This window comes from Scyliorhinus canicula, chromosome 3, assembly GCF_902713615.1.
Source record: "Scyliorhinus canicula chromosome 3, sScyCan1.1, whole genome shotgun sequence".
NCBI classification, from domain to species: domain Eukaryota; kingdom Metazoa; phylum Chordata; class Chondrichthyes; order Carcharhiniformes; family Scyliorhinidae; genus Scyliorhinus; species Scyliorhinus canicula.
This window is the reverse complement of record NC_052148.1, coordinates 13386709-13404669: the sequence shown is the minus strand read 5'-3', so window position 1 is coordinate 13404669 and position 17961 is coordinate 13386709. Positions and strand designations below refer to the sequence as shown.

At 46.5% G+C, this 17961-nt stretch overlaps 1 protein-coding gene across 6 annotated transcripts in view; it reads left to right on the top strand.

The window, feature by feature from the left end:
- Positions 1-16756, top strand: part of exoc6b (exocyst complex component 6B) — a 658566-nt gene extending 641810 nt beyond the window's left edge. For 4 of the 6 annotated variants that reach the window (XM_038793136.1, XM_038793132.1, XM_038793131.1 and 1 more), the window contains 3 exons: positions 10383-10495; positions 12089-12100; positions 15950-16756. In XM_038793136.1, coding sequence (XP_038649064.1) covers positions 10383-10495; positions 12089-12100; positions 15950-16082 — 258 coding nt within the window. In that variant the 3' untranslated portion in view covers positions 16083-16756. The remainder of the gene's footprint in view (positions 1-10382; positions 10496-12088; positions 12101-15949) is intronic. The other 2 variants (XM_038793134.1, XM_038793133.1) reach the window with 1 other exon arrangement.
- The last annotated feature ends 1205 nt before the right edge of the window (positions 16757-17961 follow it).

Genomic DNA, 17961 nt, shown 5'->3' with positions numbered 1-17961 from the left:
ACGCACACACTGGGAGGACGTGCAGACTCCGCACAGACAGTGACCCAGCCGGGAATCGAACCTGGGACCCTGGAGCTGTGAAGCATTTATGCTAACCACCATGCTACCCTGCTGCCCCTTGATGTCGTGGTGCTCCCGTGCCAATCGGGCCTCTAGATGCCCCAAACGGGCATCTGGCGCCCGTTTCACGACAGCAGCGAGCAGGTGTGTTTGCTGCCGTGGTGAAACGGGCGTGAAGGGCCGGCCGCTCGGCCCATCGGCCCCGGATTACGGCGAGCGGCGATTCGTGGCATGGGTCGGGCGTGGGAGGGGGGGGAGCATAGCGGGAGGGCGTGAAAAATGTCGGGAGGCCCTCTCGCTATTCTCCCACCCGGCATGGGGGGCGGAGAATCGCGCCCCTGCTGTTCCTTCCCTGTCAGTAGGTCAAAATGCTGGAACTCCCTCCCGAACAGCATTGTCAGTGTGCCTACACCACCTAGACTGCAGTGGTCCAAGAAACTCATCACTGCCTCCTCAAAGGCAATTAGGGATGGACAATGACTGCTGGCCAAGCCGGCAACGCGCCACATCCCATGATTTGAAAAAAAAATCATGGTATTTAAGTTATTTGGGCTCTTTTTATTCCAACGTGAGGAGATCAGATCTGACCTTTAGCTCCCTTTAGGCCATGTCAGATGTGAATTACTGTGTTAACCTCGTGGCATGTCCATTGCAGGGGTGTGTTTCACACTTTAGACTGATTTGCCCACAAGTTTACAAGTTGAAGGCGGACTTGGGAAAATAATTATTAACCATGACTTCCTGATTTGGAGAGTTTTCTCTTTCACACTTTATAAAGAACAACACAAAGCTAACGTTGTAAAACATCCTAAAACACTTATCAGGAACGTTATCAGATTAAAGTTTGACACTGAACCTCATAAAGAGACTTCAGGACAGTTAGCAAAAAGTTTGGCAAAAAGGTAGGTTTTAAATAGGGCCTTAAAGAAGGAGGTAACTAGGCAGACATGTAAATGGAGGCAGTTCCAGAGTTTAGCACATTAAGAGTCAAAAATATCAGTCAGTCCCGAATATCCACTCAGAATACCCATGACAGCTTCATACACCCATTTGGGTTTGTTTATTGTCACGTGTACCGAGGTACAGTGAAAAGTACTGTTCTGCGAGCAGCTCAAACAGATCATTTAGTACATGAAAATTTTTAAAAAGAAAATATATAAAAGAGCAACACAAGACCCACAACGTAAATACACATACCGGCATCGGGTGAAGCATACAGGGGTGTAGTATTAATCAGGTCAGTCCATGAGAGGGTCGTTTCAGAGCTGGGGACAGCGGGAAGAAGCTGTTTTTGAATCTGTGCGTGTTCTCAGACTTTTGTATTTCCTGCCCGATGGAAGAGTGATTTTACCCAGTGTCAGTGAATCATCCACTCTGTTCTCTCAGTGAGATACTGTCCCAGTATTATTCACTCTCCCAGGATTATTACATCTTTCCACCCCCTTCTCCCTATACATTATCTTTGAGGAACAGTGATGTGGAGATGCCGGCGTTGGACTGGAGTGAGCACAGTAAGAAGCCTTACAACACCAGGTTAAAGTCCAACAGGTTTGTTTCAAGCACGAGCTTTCGAGCGCACCTCCTTCCTCACCTGAGGAAGGAGCTGCGCTCCGAAAGCTCGTGTTTGAAACAAACCTGTTGGACTTTAACCTGGTGTTGTAAGACTTCTTACTTTGAGGAACAATATGTAATATTTCTAAGTTCGCGGGTGATACAAAGCTGGGCGGGAATATGTGTTGTGAGGAAGATGTAAAGGGGCTACAGGAGTTGGGGTTGTGGGGGTGAGACCCATGCAGACACGGGGAGAATGTGCAAACTCCACACACGGCCGGGATCGAACCCGGGTCCTCGGCACCGTGAGGCAGCAGTGCTAACCACTGTACCACCGTGCCGCCCTTGAAAGGCAGCATCTTAAACAGAGTAGCTCTATCTCAGTGCTACCCACTGAGCCATAAGCCAGTGTTAAATAGGATTGTCAGAGTCAATGTCTGGCCACTCTCATTCACCCACTATCGTCCTCGGCACTGCTTCTCCAGCTTTTCCTGTAAGTTACATGTATGAACTTTTGTCCCTGTTCCACTTGCCTCAGGCTGCCTGATGTTGTTACTCCGTATAATACAGGAAACTGGTAAAGCTCCCAGGGTCTGACTCCTGTCCAGTGACCCCTGCTGGAATGTTCACACTCTTGGCCAAGGTGTTGGAGCTGTGCTGTGATTGGCCTGTTTGCACTCACTTGGCCAAGGCTCTTGAGTTTTGAAGGGGTATTGAGGATTACTCACCCCTCTGCAACGCGTCCCTAATTGGTGGCGCCGATTGGGAAGGGGGTAAAGAAACAAAAAAAAAACATTATAGGAACTGCTGCAGAAACACAGATTAACCTTGATAATTTTGTTACAAGCCAATTTACCGAAGCAGGTTTGGGCCAGTTTCCTATGTGAGTGGAGGATATACAGTACATACTTTTCAGTTTCTAAGACCTCAACCTCAGTCTGAACTCTTTCATTGTCCTGCCCTTGACTGTGAAAAGCAGGTCACAAGACATTGTTTCACATTCTGTATGCAGTGTGGGCTGACATTATTTTTGTACATATGTACAAGGTGTGTATGCTCAGGTTCTGCATGTGTATAAGAGGACTTGTGCGCTGTGTGTGTTTGTGAATATGCAGCAGTGAAATTTCCTTCAGACAAAATTTCCTTTCTTTAGTATTATCCCTATCACAAACATGAACAGTGCTGTACCGATATTAAGTGTGTGTGTATGTACTCACGCTTGCATGTTTGTGTACGTGTGATACACCCGCTTTATGCACCTGTACAATGTGTGGTGCATATACTGTGCTCGTACATTGTGTATGTGTAACGAAACTGCAGTGCGGGAGCAGTGTGTGTGTGTGGCAGACTCCAACTATCAATCACCATCCACTCATCATAATAATTGGTGTGTTTCACTTGCACGCTATCTGCAAACATGGGCTTGCTTTGCTAACGGTAGAATTGATGAGCTTTAGTTCGTAACCTGTGCATCTTTAATTTTTTGTGAAGTATGAAGAATACTTCACATACTTTGTGTATTGCTGGCTTGGTGCCAGTAACCTCAGTTTGAACTCTGCGGAGCAGCAAGACACGTGCGGGCACTCTATCTCATGAACTTTAAACCTCTGCTCAGAGACACAAAGAAAGCCAGTCGCATTGTTAAACTGGAAGGAAGTGCTTTACACCTAATCTGTTTGTTACATGCAAGGGAAAGATTCAAGGGAGCAAGAGAGATTAGAAGGGATATGGACTCCGGGACTGGGTGGAGCAGTCAGTCAGCACACTTGCCCATTAATCTCTAAAGCCTGGGTTCAAATCCAGTCCAGGCTGATTAGACAAGTCTTTTTCACTCTGCTAGCCCAAGAGAGTTGGCAGCGATCCCTTCAGTGCTCGTTTATTGAGCCTGATCAGTCTGAATTACGGTACTCAATCCAAGGCTGATGGTTATGGGAAAGAGGAAATTCACACCAGCACAGTAAGGATTTTGGCAGTTTCCTACATTACAGCAGTGACCACACTTCAAAAGTACTTTGTTGATTTGTGAAGCACTTTGAGCATCCTGTGGCCCTTTAAGGTGCCATAGAAATGCAAGTCTTTCTCAATTTCAGAAAACACATCGGAAATATGAAATGAAATGAAAATCGCTTATTGTCACGAGTAGGCTTCAAATGAAGTTACTGTGAAAAGCCCCTAGTCGCCACATTCCGGCGCCTGTTCGGGGAGGCTGTTACGGGAATCAAACCGTGCTCTTGGTCTGCTTTCAAAGCCAGCAATTTAGCCCTGTGCTAAACAGCCCCTGAATATGAGTGAGAGTTTCAATGTGATCAGGAAGATTGTGGCAAAGCTTTTACATCAACTGAACTTTCTTGCTGTATTCCATTGTCCCTTGATTTTCTTGGTATTTAAAAGTCTGTGGACCTTGGTATTGAATATATTCATTGCCTGAGCACCCACAGCGCTCTGGGGGTAGAGAGTTTCAATGATTCACAAACCTCTGGGTTAAGTAGTTGAGTCAGATTTCTGGCTGGCTTCTCCTGAGGCTGACTTCTAGTTCTAGACTCAAATTGCCCTTGGGAGGGCACTAACACCAAACATTGCTGCGTTTCCTGTATTAACAAGCTTTAAAGTTCATTAAACCAATCTGCTCAATACTCTGGAGCCTCTCTTAAATGGTGTAAGGGAGGAGATCTCGCTAGTTGAGAGGAAGGGAGGTGGTGACATAGTGGTAATGTCAGTGGGCCAGTAATCCAGAGGGCCTGTCTAATACCCTGGGGCATGGGTTCAAATGCCACCACAGTAGGTGGTGGAATTAAAATTCAGGAGCGCCTTCATCAGGCGAAGGAGCTGCGCCCCGAAAGCTTGTGATTTCAAATAAACCTGTCTGGCTTTAACCCGGTGTTGTGAGACTTTTACGGTACCATTTGCAAGAGCTCAACATGGCTCCTTCAACAGCACCTTCCAAACCCATAGCCTCTACCACCTAGAACAACAAGGGCACTAAATGAATGGGAACAGCACATAGGAACAAATGAAATAGGAGCAGAAGGAGGGCATTTGGTTCCTCGAGCCTGCTCCGCCATTCAATAACCTCCATTTACCTCTGATAACTTTTAATTCCCTTGCCGAATAAGAATCTTTTTGTTTTTGTTGTTATAAATTTGGAATACCCAATTATTTTTTTCCAATTCGGGGGCAGTTTAGTATGGCCAACCCTGCACATATTTATATATCTTTGGGTTGTGGGGGGTGAAACCCATCCAGATACTGGGAGAATGTGCAAACTCCACACGGACAGTGACCCTGGGCCTCAGTGCCGCAGGCAGTAGGGCTAACCACCGTGCCTCCCTCCTAACAAGAATCTATACCTCTACCTTAAAAATATTCAGCAATCCCGCTTCCTCTGCTTTCTAAGACAGGCGGTTCCAAAGTCACACAACCCTCTGGGATTTTCTCCCAATTTTACAACAGTGTCCCCCTAGTTCTGAGCCCACCCACAAGAGGAAACATCTACATTCACCATGTCAAGCCCATTCAGGGCTGGCTTAGCACAGGGCTAAATAGCTGGCTTTGAAAGCAGACCACGGCAGGCCAGCAGCACGGGTTCAATTCCCGTCCCAGCCTCCCTGAACAGGCGCCGGAATGTGGCGACTAGGGGCTTTTCACAGTAACTTCATTTGAAGCCGACTCGTGACAATAAGCGATTTTCATTTCATTTTCATTTCATTTCATTCAGGATCTTATTTACTTCAATTGAGTCATTCCTCACGCTTCTAAACTCCATGACCTATCCTCATTAGACAACCTATTCATTCCAGGTGACAAGCCAGTAAACCTCCTCTGAACCTCCTCCAATGCATTTACACCAGCTGCAAGTTCGCCTACATCGTCTTTCCTTCAGTGTCGCTGGGTTAAAACCTTGGAAGTTCCTCCCTTCGAGCACAGTGGGTGTACCCACACCACATGGTCAAGAAGGCAGCTCACCACCAATTTCCCAAGGGCAGCTAGGGATGGGCAATAAATGCTGCCCTAAACAACAATGTCCACATCCTGCGAATTAAAAACATTTAAAAAGAAGCTTGGGATTAGGCTGAAGTTGGCAAAACAATTCACAAAGAGGTGGGACATTGAGTTTCAGATTTTCAGCCGCGGTAAATGGATGGAAGAGGCACTCTTGCCTTTTTGTGCACAGCATTGTTTGCTGAGAATTGTCGGGAGGAACGTTTTGAACACGTGCCTTATGAAATTGTCAGGAGATTGCGCTAGAAAGAGTGAACTGAAACCCACCCTCTGTCAGCGGAGACACAAGATTGCTTGGATCTGACCCAAGAGAAGAAAGGGGTATTCTGAGAGAGAGCAGGTGAAGGAGATCTTGGCGACAGGTTTACTGGGAGATTGGCTGTTACTACTGCAAAAATAGATATAAGTACCAAAAAACGGTCAACTAGCTTTGTGCTGGAGTGCATTCCAATTCCTGGAAATGGCCACTCTGTTGTCAGTCATTTTCTTTTTAATTCTGTGAGCTGGATGCAGGCTCAGAACCAATCAGCTCAGCTGAGAGTCCGAGCTCTGAAAAGCTCCATGGAGTGAAATCTTTGACGTCTTGACAATGCAAACAGCCTCTTGCAAAACAAGGTTGGGTATATTTTAAACCTAAAAATGCTGTTACATGGGTTAAAAGTTAGAAACATTCCAACAAAGTTTCTAACTTTTAAGGTGGCTTTCTCCCGAATCCCCCGATGGCCCGATACCAGTGTACAAAAATGGCACAAACCACGCCGGCATCGGGCCAGCCGGAAGTTGCGGAAACATCCGCACTTCCGGGGGCTAGGCTGGTGCCGGAGGGGTTGGCACCGTGCCAACCGGCGGCGAAGGGCTGGCGTGAGATAGCACATGCGCAGAACCGCCGGCGTGGTTCCGCGCATGCGCAGACCGGTCGGCGTATTCTGGCGCATGCACTGAGGGGGGGGTTTCTCCACGCCAGCCATGGCGGAGCCCTACAGAGGCCAGCGCGGAAGGAAGGAGTGCCCCCACGGCATAGGCCCGCCAGCAGACTGGTGGGCCCCAGGGCCGGATCCCACTTCCCCCCCCCCCTCCCGAGGACCGCGACAGGCGACCTACCAGCCAGGGCCCGCCATGTGGGACCATGGCCATTTCACGCCGGCAGGACTAGCCAGAAACCAGCGGCCGCTCGGTCCATCGGGGCCTGGAGAATTGCCGGGGGCTGCTGCCAACGGACCGCCCCCCCAGAGATTCTCCGACCCGGCGGGGTTCGGAGAATTCCGCCCCAGATGTCTGTAATGACCCCCTGGGCTAGTGCGCAGTCAATTCCAGGCCCACTTGACCCAGAGTCACAACGTAATTGAAATTAACAAATTAATTCTTAGAAAATAACCAAAGTCTCTGGTCTTTGGCTGCCCGATAACTACAGTCACCAGGTTTGTAAATGTAAACACAATTAATTTTTATTAATAACAATAACTGAGTAAATAGGCAGCAAATGCAGCGGGTTAACTATTATCTAGTTCCTCACCCCCTCTCTTTAACTAACCCCCATGTTCTACACACACACACAAGACAGACAAAAACAGGGGAAAGTAGGGTGTGGAGAAAAATAAAATGGATGAAAGTCTCTGTTCAGGTGGACATCTTCCAGTGCACCTTTCTTTAGTCTGGGCCTTCAGTTGGCGGTTTTTGCTTTCAGTCTGTAATGGTTTTCACTGTAAATTCATCAAAGTCTCGAGACCTTTCTTCAGGTTCAGAAAACAGCAGTTAGGCATCTTTTTTGGAGCAAGAGAGAGAGAGACAGACACTCACAGCTTCTTCTTTCAGCATCCAGGACCCGGGTAGCCCAGTGGTTAGCACAGTTGCTTCACAGCTTCAGTGTCCCAGGTTCAATTCCCTCTTTGGGTCACTGTCTGTACGGAGTCTGCACGTTCTCCCCATGTCTGCGTGGCTTTCTTCCGGGTGCTCCGGTTTCCTCCCACAGTCCAAAGACGTGCAGGTTAGGTGGTTTGGACATGCTAAATTGCCCTTGGTGTCCAAAAAGGTTAGATGGGGTTATTCGATTGCCGGGATAGGGTGGAGGTGTGGTCTTAAGTAGGGTGCCCTTTCCAAGGGCTGGTGCAGACTCGATGGGCCGAATGGTCTCCTTCTGCACTGTAAATTCTATGATTCTATAACTGTCCTTTCCTGGGTTCTCTGAAAATCAACCCATCCAGGTCGGACCCAATCACCACTTGTCGCCGGGCAATATACGATCTTTGGCCAATTCATTGCCACCAGCCAACCAATCAAGAGTGTCTGAGTTCTGCTGTTCAAAAGCTAAATCTCCAATCGCACAGTCTATTATTTTGCAGCTTTTGAGTCCCTCGCTTCCTCTGCTCAACTTAAAGGTCCATTAAGTATATATTTTTTATTCATTCATGAGACATGGGCGTCACAGGCTGGGCCAGCATTTATTGCCCATCCCTAATTGTCCTTGAGGGGGCAGTTAAGAGTCAATGACACTATTGTGATTTGGAGTCACATGATTCCATATTTTCTTCCTTAAATGACATTAGTGAACCAGATGGGTTTTTATGACATCGTTCGACTTTTTTAATTCTAGATTTTTATTGAATTCAAATTTCACCATCTGCAGTGTTGGGATTTGAACCAGGGTCCCCAGAGCAGTACTCTAGGTCCCTGGTTTACTCGTCCAGTGACAATACCACTATACCACCGCCTCCCCCGACCCAACACGCATCCATGGATCAAAATGATAACGACAAGGTAAAAGAAATGAGAAATAAAGGAAGCTAGGGAGGAGATTGCTGAGCCTTTGGCTTTGATTTTTAAGTCATCTTTGTCTGCAGGAATAGTGACAGAAGACTGGAGGATAGCAAATGTTGTCCCCTTGTTCAAGAAGGGAAGTAGAGATAACCCCGGTAACTATAGACCTGTGAGCTTTACTTCTGTTGTGGGAAAAGTCTTGGAAAGGTTTCTAAGAGATAGGATGTATAATCATCTGGAAAGGAATAATTTGATTAGAGATAGTCAACATGGTTTTGTGAAGGGTAGGTCGTGCCTCACAAACCTCATTGAGTTCTTCAAGAAGGTGACCAAACAGGTGGATGAGGGTAAAGCATTTGATGTGGTGTATATGGATTTCAGTAAAGCGTTTGATAAGGTTCCCCACGGTAGGCTATTGCAGAAAATACAGAGGCATGGGATTCAGGGTGATTTTGCAGTTTGGATCAGAAATTGGCTAGCTGATGGAAGACAAAGGGTGGTGGTTGATGGGAAATGTTCTGACTGGTGTCCAGTTACTAGTGGTGTACCACAAGGATCTGTTTTGGGGCCGCTGCTGTTTGTCATTTTTATAAATGACCTGGAGGAGGGCGTAGAAGGATGGGTGAGTAAATTTGCAGATGACACTAAAGTCGGTGGAGTTGTGGACAGTGCAGAAGGATGTTACAAGTTACAGAGGGACATAGATAAGTTGCAGAGCTGGGCTGACAGGTGGCAAATGGAGTTTAATGCAGAAAAGTGTGAGGTGATTTATTTTGGAAGGAATAATAGGAAGACAGAGTACTGGGCTAATGGTAAGATTCTTGGTAGTGTGGACAAGCAGAAAGATCTCGGTGTCCATGTCCATAGATCCCTGAAAGTTGCCACCCAGGTTGAGAGGGTTGTTAAGAAGGCGTACGGTGTGTTAGCTTTTATTGGTAAAGGAATTGAGTTTCGGAGCCATGAGGTCATGTTGCAGTTGTACAAAACTATGGTGCGGCTGCATTTGGAGTATTGGTTCTGGTCGCCACATTATAGGAAGGATGTGGAAGCATTGGAAAGGGTACAGAGGAGATTTACAAGGATGTTGCCTGGTATGGAGGCAAGATCTTATGAGGAAAGGCTGAAGGACTTGAGGCTGTTTTCGTTAGAGAGAAGAAGGTTAAGAGGTGACTTAATTGAGGCATACAAGATGATCAGAGGATTAGATAGGGTGGACATTGAGAGCCTTTTTCCTCGGATGGTGATGTCCAGCACGAGGGGACATAGCTTTAAATTGAGGGGAGATAGATATAGGACAGATGTCCGAGGTAGGTTCTTTGAGTAAAGAGTAGTAAGGGCATGGAATGCCCTGCCTGCAACAGTAGTGGACTCGCCAACACTAAACGCATTCAAATGGTCATTGGATAGGCATATGGACGATAAGGGAATAGTGTAGAGGAACTTTAGAGGGGTTTCACAGGACGGCGCGACATCAAGGGCCGAAGGGCCTGTACTGCGCTGTAATGTTCTATGTTCTATGTCTTTGTTTTGTTCCAAGCCATATATTTGGTACTGGTTTCCCTAAGATGTCAGGGCCCAAATTGGCACCCAGAGAGTACATCCTGTTGAGAGGTGGTGAAGAGGAGTGGAAGGAGGCTATTGTGAAGTATAAACATCTGTACAGACATTTGGAATGAATGATCTGTTCCTGTGCTGTACACGCGAAGCAGCTCAGTATGTTTGAAAGATACATGGAGTCGGGTTTTCTTTGATCGCCTCATTTTAATTGGCAAACTTTGTGCTTGAGTATGGCTTTGAAGAACTGTCTGTCCAATGCTGCCTGTTCAGTTTAAAGATGATCCTTTTCGTTGCGCGGAGAGGTGGGGGGTGTCCCTGACTGTTTAGTATCATTGTTGTGCTCTCCTCACCCCCACTTTCACAGTTTTCGGGAGCGATTCTCCCAATGTTTAAGGCTGTTCTCACAGCACCAGACCCCTTCGATAGCCAATCTTATCCTCTGCTCCAATCTACTCTCACAGCTCCTGGACCTCTTCATCCAGTGGGATTGGTCGACGTACCTCGCGGATTATGGGCAGCCGAACTGCAAATACCTGAGGGTGAATCCAACAACAGCCCTCATCCTGCTGGATAAGTAAGTGTGTCACCTTGGGGCTTCCAGTTCAGAAAGTGGCTGGTATGTGGAAATCATGTCAATATCTTGCATGAAGGGAGGCTTCGTCCAATGTGGGTAGGTCGAGACTTTAAATGCCAGGGTACAAATTGTTTGAGCACATCCTTTCTCGGTCAACAGAGCAGACATGTTGGACTGTAGATAGTCAAAGCAGTCCATACAAATCAGAGCAACAGCAACTTACTTTTGATAACGCCTAACATGGTAAAGAATATCCCTCTGTCCTTCACAGGGAAATGATCAGCAGTAACTTGACATTGAACCACGTACGGAACTATTAGGAAATGGTAGGCTTTAGGGAGTGACTTAAAACGAGGCGAGACGTTAAGGAAGGAAATTCTAGAATTTAGGGATTAAGCAACTGGAGGTGAAAATCGGACATACTTTTAAAAGTCAAAATTGGAGAAGCATCAAAATCTTGGATGGAGAATGTTTATAGGTTGGGAGGGATGAGATAACAATGATTTGATTTGATGCAAATTTTAAAATCAACTTGTCTTAAGCAGGCCATGCTCAATCTGATAAGATTACAATGTCAATATACCCTCTTCTCTCCCTTTACCTTCATTCCCACTTTGACTCTGCCCCTTCCCAAATCTCTCTCTCTCACTCCCACCCAACACATTCACGATTTCTCTCTCTCTCTTCGACCTACACTCGCTTTCTCTCTGCTGCTCTCTCTCTCACTGTGCCTTTTCCTTCCCCCCCAAAAGAAAATTATCTCATGATTACTATCCATTGCCATCTTGAACTGCAGCACGGTAGCATAGTGGTTAGCACAATGGCTTCACAGCGTCAGGGTCCCAGGTTCGATTCCCGGCTTGGGTCACTGTCTGTGCGGAGTCTGCACGTTCTCCCCGTGTCTGCGTGGATTTCCTCCAGGTGCTCCAGTATCCTTCACAGTCCAAAGACGCGTAGGTTAGGTGGATTGGCCATGATAAATTGGCCTTAGTGTCCAAAAAGGTTAGGTGGGGTTATTCGGTTGCCAGAATAGGGTGGTTAGGGCTTAAGTAGGGGCTTAAGAATGGCCTCCTTCTGCACTGTAAATTCTGAGATTCTGTGACCTGGACATCAAATGAGGGTTGACTGTTCTGCTCTGATTGAATTTTTAAAAATGTTTGCATTTAGAGTACCCAATTCTTTTTTCTCAATTCAGGGGCAATTTAGCGTGGCCAATCCACCTGCCCTGCACATCATTTTGGGTTGTGGGGAGGTAAGACCCACACAGACACGGGGAGAATGTGAAAACTCCACACGGACAGTGACCCAGGGCCAGGATCACACCGGGACCTCGTGGCCGTGAGGCAGCAGTGCTAACCACTGCCCAACCATGCTGTCCCTGGTTGAATACATAACCTTTGTATGTTCACAGTGACATTGTGGGCAAGAGACAGGAGTAAGTCTCTGAAGAGATTGGGAGATATATTAAGCTAACAGGAGGAAAAGTATTAAAGTACACAAGAAAGCAGCTTATGCTGTCATTTAACTGTATACTCAAGATACTTTTCAACTTTGATAACTGTTTCCCCTTTTTATATTACTGCTGCCTTGTAGGATCTCGAGAGCGTAAGTATCAATTTTCGAGAAACAACTTGTAGCCAACCTTTCACTGGAAACAATCAGGCACAACTGTCAGAGAATTTCAAAAATAGCTGTGTGAAATGTTCACCCCACATCATCCCACCGGGAAAACCCTGTCCCCTTCGATCTTCACAATTATATCTCGTGTTCTGAAGAGGACATAAGGAGGGTGCAGGTGGATACAGATAGATTGTGTGGGAAAATGTGAAGTTGTCCACTTTGGCAAGACGAATAAAGAAGCAGAGTGTTGCTAAACAGAGTCTGGCTGCAGAATTCCAAGGTGCAGAGGGACCTTTGTGTACTAGTACATGAGTCACAAAAAGCTAGTATGGAGGTACAGCAGGTATTTAAGAAGGCTAATGGAATGTATCCTTCATTGCGAGAGGAATTGAACATGAAAGTAAGAATGTTATGCTTCATTTATACATGGCATTGGTGAGACTGCATCTCGAGCACTGCGTGCAGTTTTGGTCTCTTTATTTGAGGAAGGTGTAAATGCGTTGGAGGCAGTTCAGAGGAGGTTTACTGGATTGGTACCGGGAATGAACGGGTTGTCTTATAAGGATAGGTTGGAATGGCTGGACTTGTTTCCACTGGAGTTTAGAAGAGTGAGGGGGTGACCTGATTGATGTATATAAAATCCTGAACGTTATTGACAAGGTTGGTGTGGAAAGGATCTTTACCCTTGTGGGTGAGTCCACAACCGGGGGCACTGTTATAAAATTAGGGATCGCCCTTTGAGGACAGAGATGAGGAGAATGATTTTCCCTCCGAGGGCTGTGCAACTTTGGAACTCTCCGACTCAGAAGGCGTTGGAGGCGGCGTTACGAAATATTTTGATTGCGGAGCCAGATAGATTCCTGTTAGGCAAGCACAGTGGCATAATGGTAGCACTGCTGCCTCACAGCTCCAGGATCCCAGGTTCAATTCCGACCTCGGGTGACTGTGCGGAGTCTGCACTTTCTCCCCGTGTCTGCGTGGGTTTCCTCCGGGTGCTCCGGTTTCCTCCCACAGCCCAAAGATGTGCAGGTTAGGTAGATTGCCTCTGCAAATTACCCCTTAGTGTCTAAAAGGTTAGGTGGGTTACGGGGATGAGGTGGAAGTGTGGGCTTAAGTATGGTGCTCTTTCCAAGGGTCGGTGCAGACTCGATGGGCTGAATGGCCTCCTTCTGCACTGTAAATTCTAAGAGAGTCAAAGGTTATCGGGGGAGTGTGGAATTCAAAAGACAAACAGATCAACAATGATCTTATTGAATGGCAGAGCAGGATCGAGGGGCCGAATGGCTACTTCTTCTATTTTGTATGTCCATATCTTTCTCCATAGTTGCATTGTGCCTAACACTTTAATCCTTGGTGCCAAGACAGCAGTTTGAGTTGATGAGTATTAATGTTAGTTTTGTGAATAACACAGTTGTAGCAGCCAAGGGGATTTTGATGAGAACACTTCCCAGTTCTTCATTGCTGTTCTTATATCCAGAATTGTGAATTTTGTGCTGGTCAGATGAGGCCAAATAAGGCTGGTCAAAATAAAAGAAAATTACTGCGGGTACTGGAGCTCTGAAATAAAACAGAAAGTGCTGGATAAATTCAGCGGGTCTGGCAGCGTCTGTGGAGAGAGAAACAGAGTTAATGTTTCATGTCCAATATGACTCTGCTTTGGAACTTGGGTTCTGGAGAAGTCATATTGGACTTGAAGCTAATCCCTCATCAAATACAGAATATCCAATCCCAAAAACATGCCATTCAGCCCATTTTGTTTTTTCTATATGAGCCTTGCAATTCAATCCCATTATCCTGCTCATTCCCCTTATTCATCAATATTCTTTTATTTTCAACAGCTATCACTTTCACTTTTCTAACTTTTCAAGACTTCCTTTTCAACAGCAGTTGATGAAGGACAACCTTTGTGTAAACGATTTATTTCAAAATTATATGTTCCCGGATCCAATACTGAGTATAGCCCCCTCCACCCTGTCCATCGAACACCTCCAGGATAGTACAGCACAAATTAGATACAGAGGCAAGCTGTCGCTACACTGTCCCATCAAACACTCCCAGGACAGGTACAGCACGGGGTTAGATACAGAGTAAAGCTCCCTCTACACTGTCCCCACCAAACACTCCCGGGACAGGTACAGCACGGGGTTAGATACATAGTAAAGCTCCCTCTACACTGCCCCATCAAACACTCCCAGGACAGGTACAGCACGGGGTTAGATACAGAGTAAAGCTCCCTCAACGCTGTCCCCATCAAACACTCCCAGGACAGGTACAGCACGGGGTTAGATGCAGAGTAAAGCTCCCTCTACATTGTCCCATCAAACACTCCCAGGACAGGTACAGCACGGGGTTAGATACAGTGTAAAGCTCCCTCTACACTGTCCCCATCAAACACTCCCAGAACAGGTACAGCACGGGGTTAGATACAGAGTAAAGCTCCCTTTACATTGTCCCCATCAAACACTCCCAGGACAGGTACAGCATGGGGTGAGATACAGAGTAAAGCTCCCTTTACATTGTCCCCATCAAACACTCCCAGGAGAGATACAGTACGGGGTTCGATGCAGAATAAAGCTTCCTCTACAGTGTCCCATCAAACACTTCCAGGGCAGGGACAGCACGGGGTTAGATACAGATTAAAGCTCCCTTTACACTGTCCCCATCAAACACTCCCAGGACAGGTACAGCACGGGGTTAGATACAGAGTAAAGCTCCCTTTACACTGTCCCCATCAAACACTCCCAGGACAGGTACAGCACGGGGTTAGATACAGATTAAAGCTCCCTTTACACTGTCCCCATCAAACACTCCCAGGACAGGTACAGCACGGGGTTAGATACAGAGTAAAGATCCCTCTACACTGTCCCCATCAAACACTCCCAGGACAGGTACAGCACAGGGTTAGATTCAGTGTAAAGCTTCCTCTACACTGTCCCACCATACTACAGCATGGGTTAGATATAGACTTAAGCAGCCTCTACACTACAGTGTTGTTGCTAAGGCTGGCATGTATTGCCCTGACAAGGTGATGATAGAATTGTGGAAGCAATTAAAAGTCACCAATATCGATGTGGGATAGATCCAGAGTCTGTAGGATTCCTTCCCTTAGTGAACTAGTTGAACTTTTACAACAATCTAACAACAAAATGGCAATAATAATCTTTATTTGTGTCACAAGCAGGCTTGCATTAACACTGCAACGAAGTTACTGTGCAAGTCCCCTAGTACCCACACTCTGGCGCCTGTTCAGATACACTGAAAGAGAATTCAGAATGTCCAGTTCGTCTAACAGCACGTCTTTCGGGACTTGTGGGAGGAAACCGGAGGACTCGGAGGAAACCCACGCTGACACGGGGAGAACGTGCACACTCCACATAGATAGTGGTCCAAGCTGGGAATCGAACCCAGGTCCCTGATGCTGTGATGCAACAGTGATAACCACTGTGCTACCGTAGCGCCCATTACTGTGGCTTCTATTACTGTGAATAAATTTTAGTTTTTTTGCTTTGTTCAAATTGAATTCAAATTCTCAAATTACCTTGCTGGGTTTTGAACTCGCATTCTCTGGATTATTGCCCCAGTGAAACTTTACAATGCACCTTGGTTGGAAATGTTCAGTGCTGCACAGTATAACATCTTTGTGTCATAGCATAAAGGATTTTCCTATTGCGACTTGCCGATATTTCAAGATATTATTTTCTATCCATTCAAAAAAATGTGCTCTCTCGTGGCACAGCTTCACTTGTTTTTTCGATTGATTGCAACCTGTGCTCTTACATTAAAGACCCAGAACCACCTCTTTTAACGAAATGCTGTGCCTCTCGTCTCTTCCAGAATGAAAGACACCAGCAGGAAGAACAATGTCTTTGCACAGTTCCGCAAGAACGAACGGGACAAGCAGAAGCTCATAGATACTGTGGCCAAACAGCTCAGGAGTCTGATCCACAACATGTCTCACCACCATTGAACCTGCTGCCCTCCTTCCCTCCCTCTTAGTCGCACATAATGCTGGATATTGAACAATGTGCCATCACAACCATGGGAACTGAGACCAGTTCACTCCTTTAAAGGGGCAACGAGTGTTTGGCAAACTTTATCTGTTGTTGCTTTGATTGTTTACAAATTTGCTACGGAATGTTACAAACTGCCTCGCAAGATATTTTTGGGACTGCTGTGAAGGTGAAGAGTAATGTCACTGCTCAGTATCCCTCCTGCAGACACATGCGGCTTTGCTAATCAATTCATGGACATGCTGCCCCTTTGATGAGAAAAACACTACTCCTCTTGATACTTCATAGGATGAGCGAATTATTAACCGTACGCTAGAATTCTGGACTGGTGGCAAATTGGAGGGGTCAACAGAAATTCTGAATATTGACGCTCAACCTGGACTGCACTGAATATTTCTCCTTCCGTCACCCTCAACTCCTCGCTCCCTTCTGCATTCATTCTAAGCCAGCCTGCATCCAGTCCAGCTGTATCTTACATCATTGCTATCTGCCGCCAAATTCACTCACAAGTACTACTCAAAACACTCGTCCATTCTTGCACTGATTGCTGAACACATTTCACAGCCCCACTTTCAGGTGACAATATCCTTCAAAGTGAACCCTTGTTATCACCATAAAAATATCAACATGCCTTTTTTTGTTCATACGGCCTTATTTTCAAATGTAAACTAGCGAATGCCGATAACTTTATCAGATCCTTTTCAAAAGGGAATGACAAGCCCAACAATGTGAGGGAGCTGGATTAACATCAGTAGAGATACAGTCAGTAACACGGTGCTGGGGAGAGGGTTTACTGAGTGACCGTATGAGGGAGCTGGATTAACATCAGTACAGATACAGTCAGTAGCACAGGGTGACGGGGAGAGGGATTACTGAGTGGCCGTGTGAAGGAGCTGGATTAACATCAGTAGAGATACAGTCTGTAACACAGGGTGCTGGGGGAGAGGGGTTACTGAGTGACAGTGTGAGGGAGCTGGATTAACATCAGTAGAGATACAGTCAGTAACACAGGTTCTTGGGGTAGAGGGGTGAGGGAGTGACAGTGTGAGGAAGCTGGGTTAACATCAGTAGAGATACAGTCAGTAACACAGGGTGCTGGGGGAGAGGGGTTACTGAGTGACAGTGTGAGTGAGCTGAATTAACATCAGTAGAGATACGGTCAGTAACACAGGGTGCTGGGGGAGAGGGGTTACTGAGTGACAGTGTGAGGGAGCTGAATTAACATCAGTATACATACAGTCAGCAACACAGGTTCTTGGGGTAGAGGGGTGAGGGAGTGACAGTGTGAGGAAGCTGGGTTAACATCAGTAGAGATACAGTCAGTAACACAGGGTGCTGGGGGAGAGGGGTTGCTGAGTGACAGTGTGAGCGAGCTGAATTAACATCAGTAGAGATACGGTCAGTAACACAGGGTGCTGGGGGAGAGGGGTTACTGAGTGACAGTGTGAGCGAGCTGAATTAACATCAGTATACATACAGTCAGCAACACAGGTTCTTAGGGTAGAGGGGTGAGGGAGTGACAGTGTGACGAAGCTGGGTTAACATCAGTAGAGATACAGTCAGTAACACAGGGTGCTGGGGGAGAGGGGTTACTGAGTGACAGTGTGAGCGAGCTGAATTAACATCAGTATACATACAGTCAGCAACACAGGTTCTTGGGGGAGAGGGGTTACTGAGTGACAGTGTGAGCGAGCTGAATTAACATCAGTAGAGATACAGTCAGTAACACTGGGTGCTGGGGGAGAGGGGTTACTGAGTGACAGTGTGAGGGAGCTGGATTAACATCAGTAGAGATACAGTCAGTAACACAGGGTGCTGGGGAGAGGGTTTACTGAG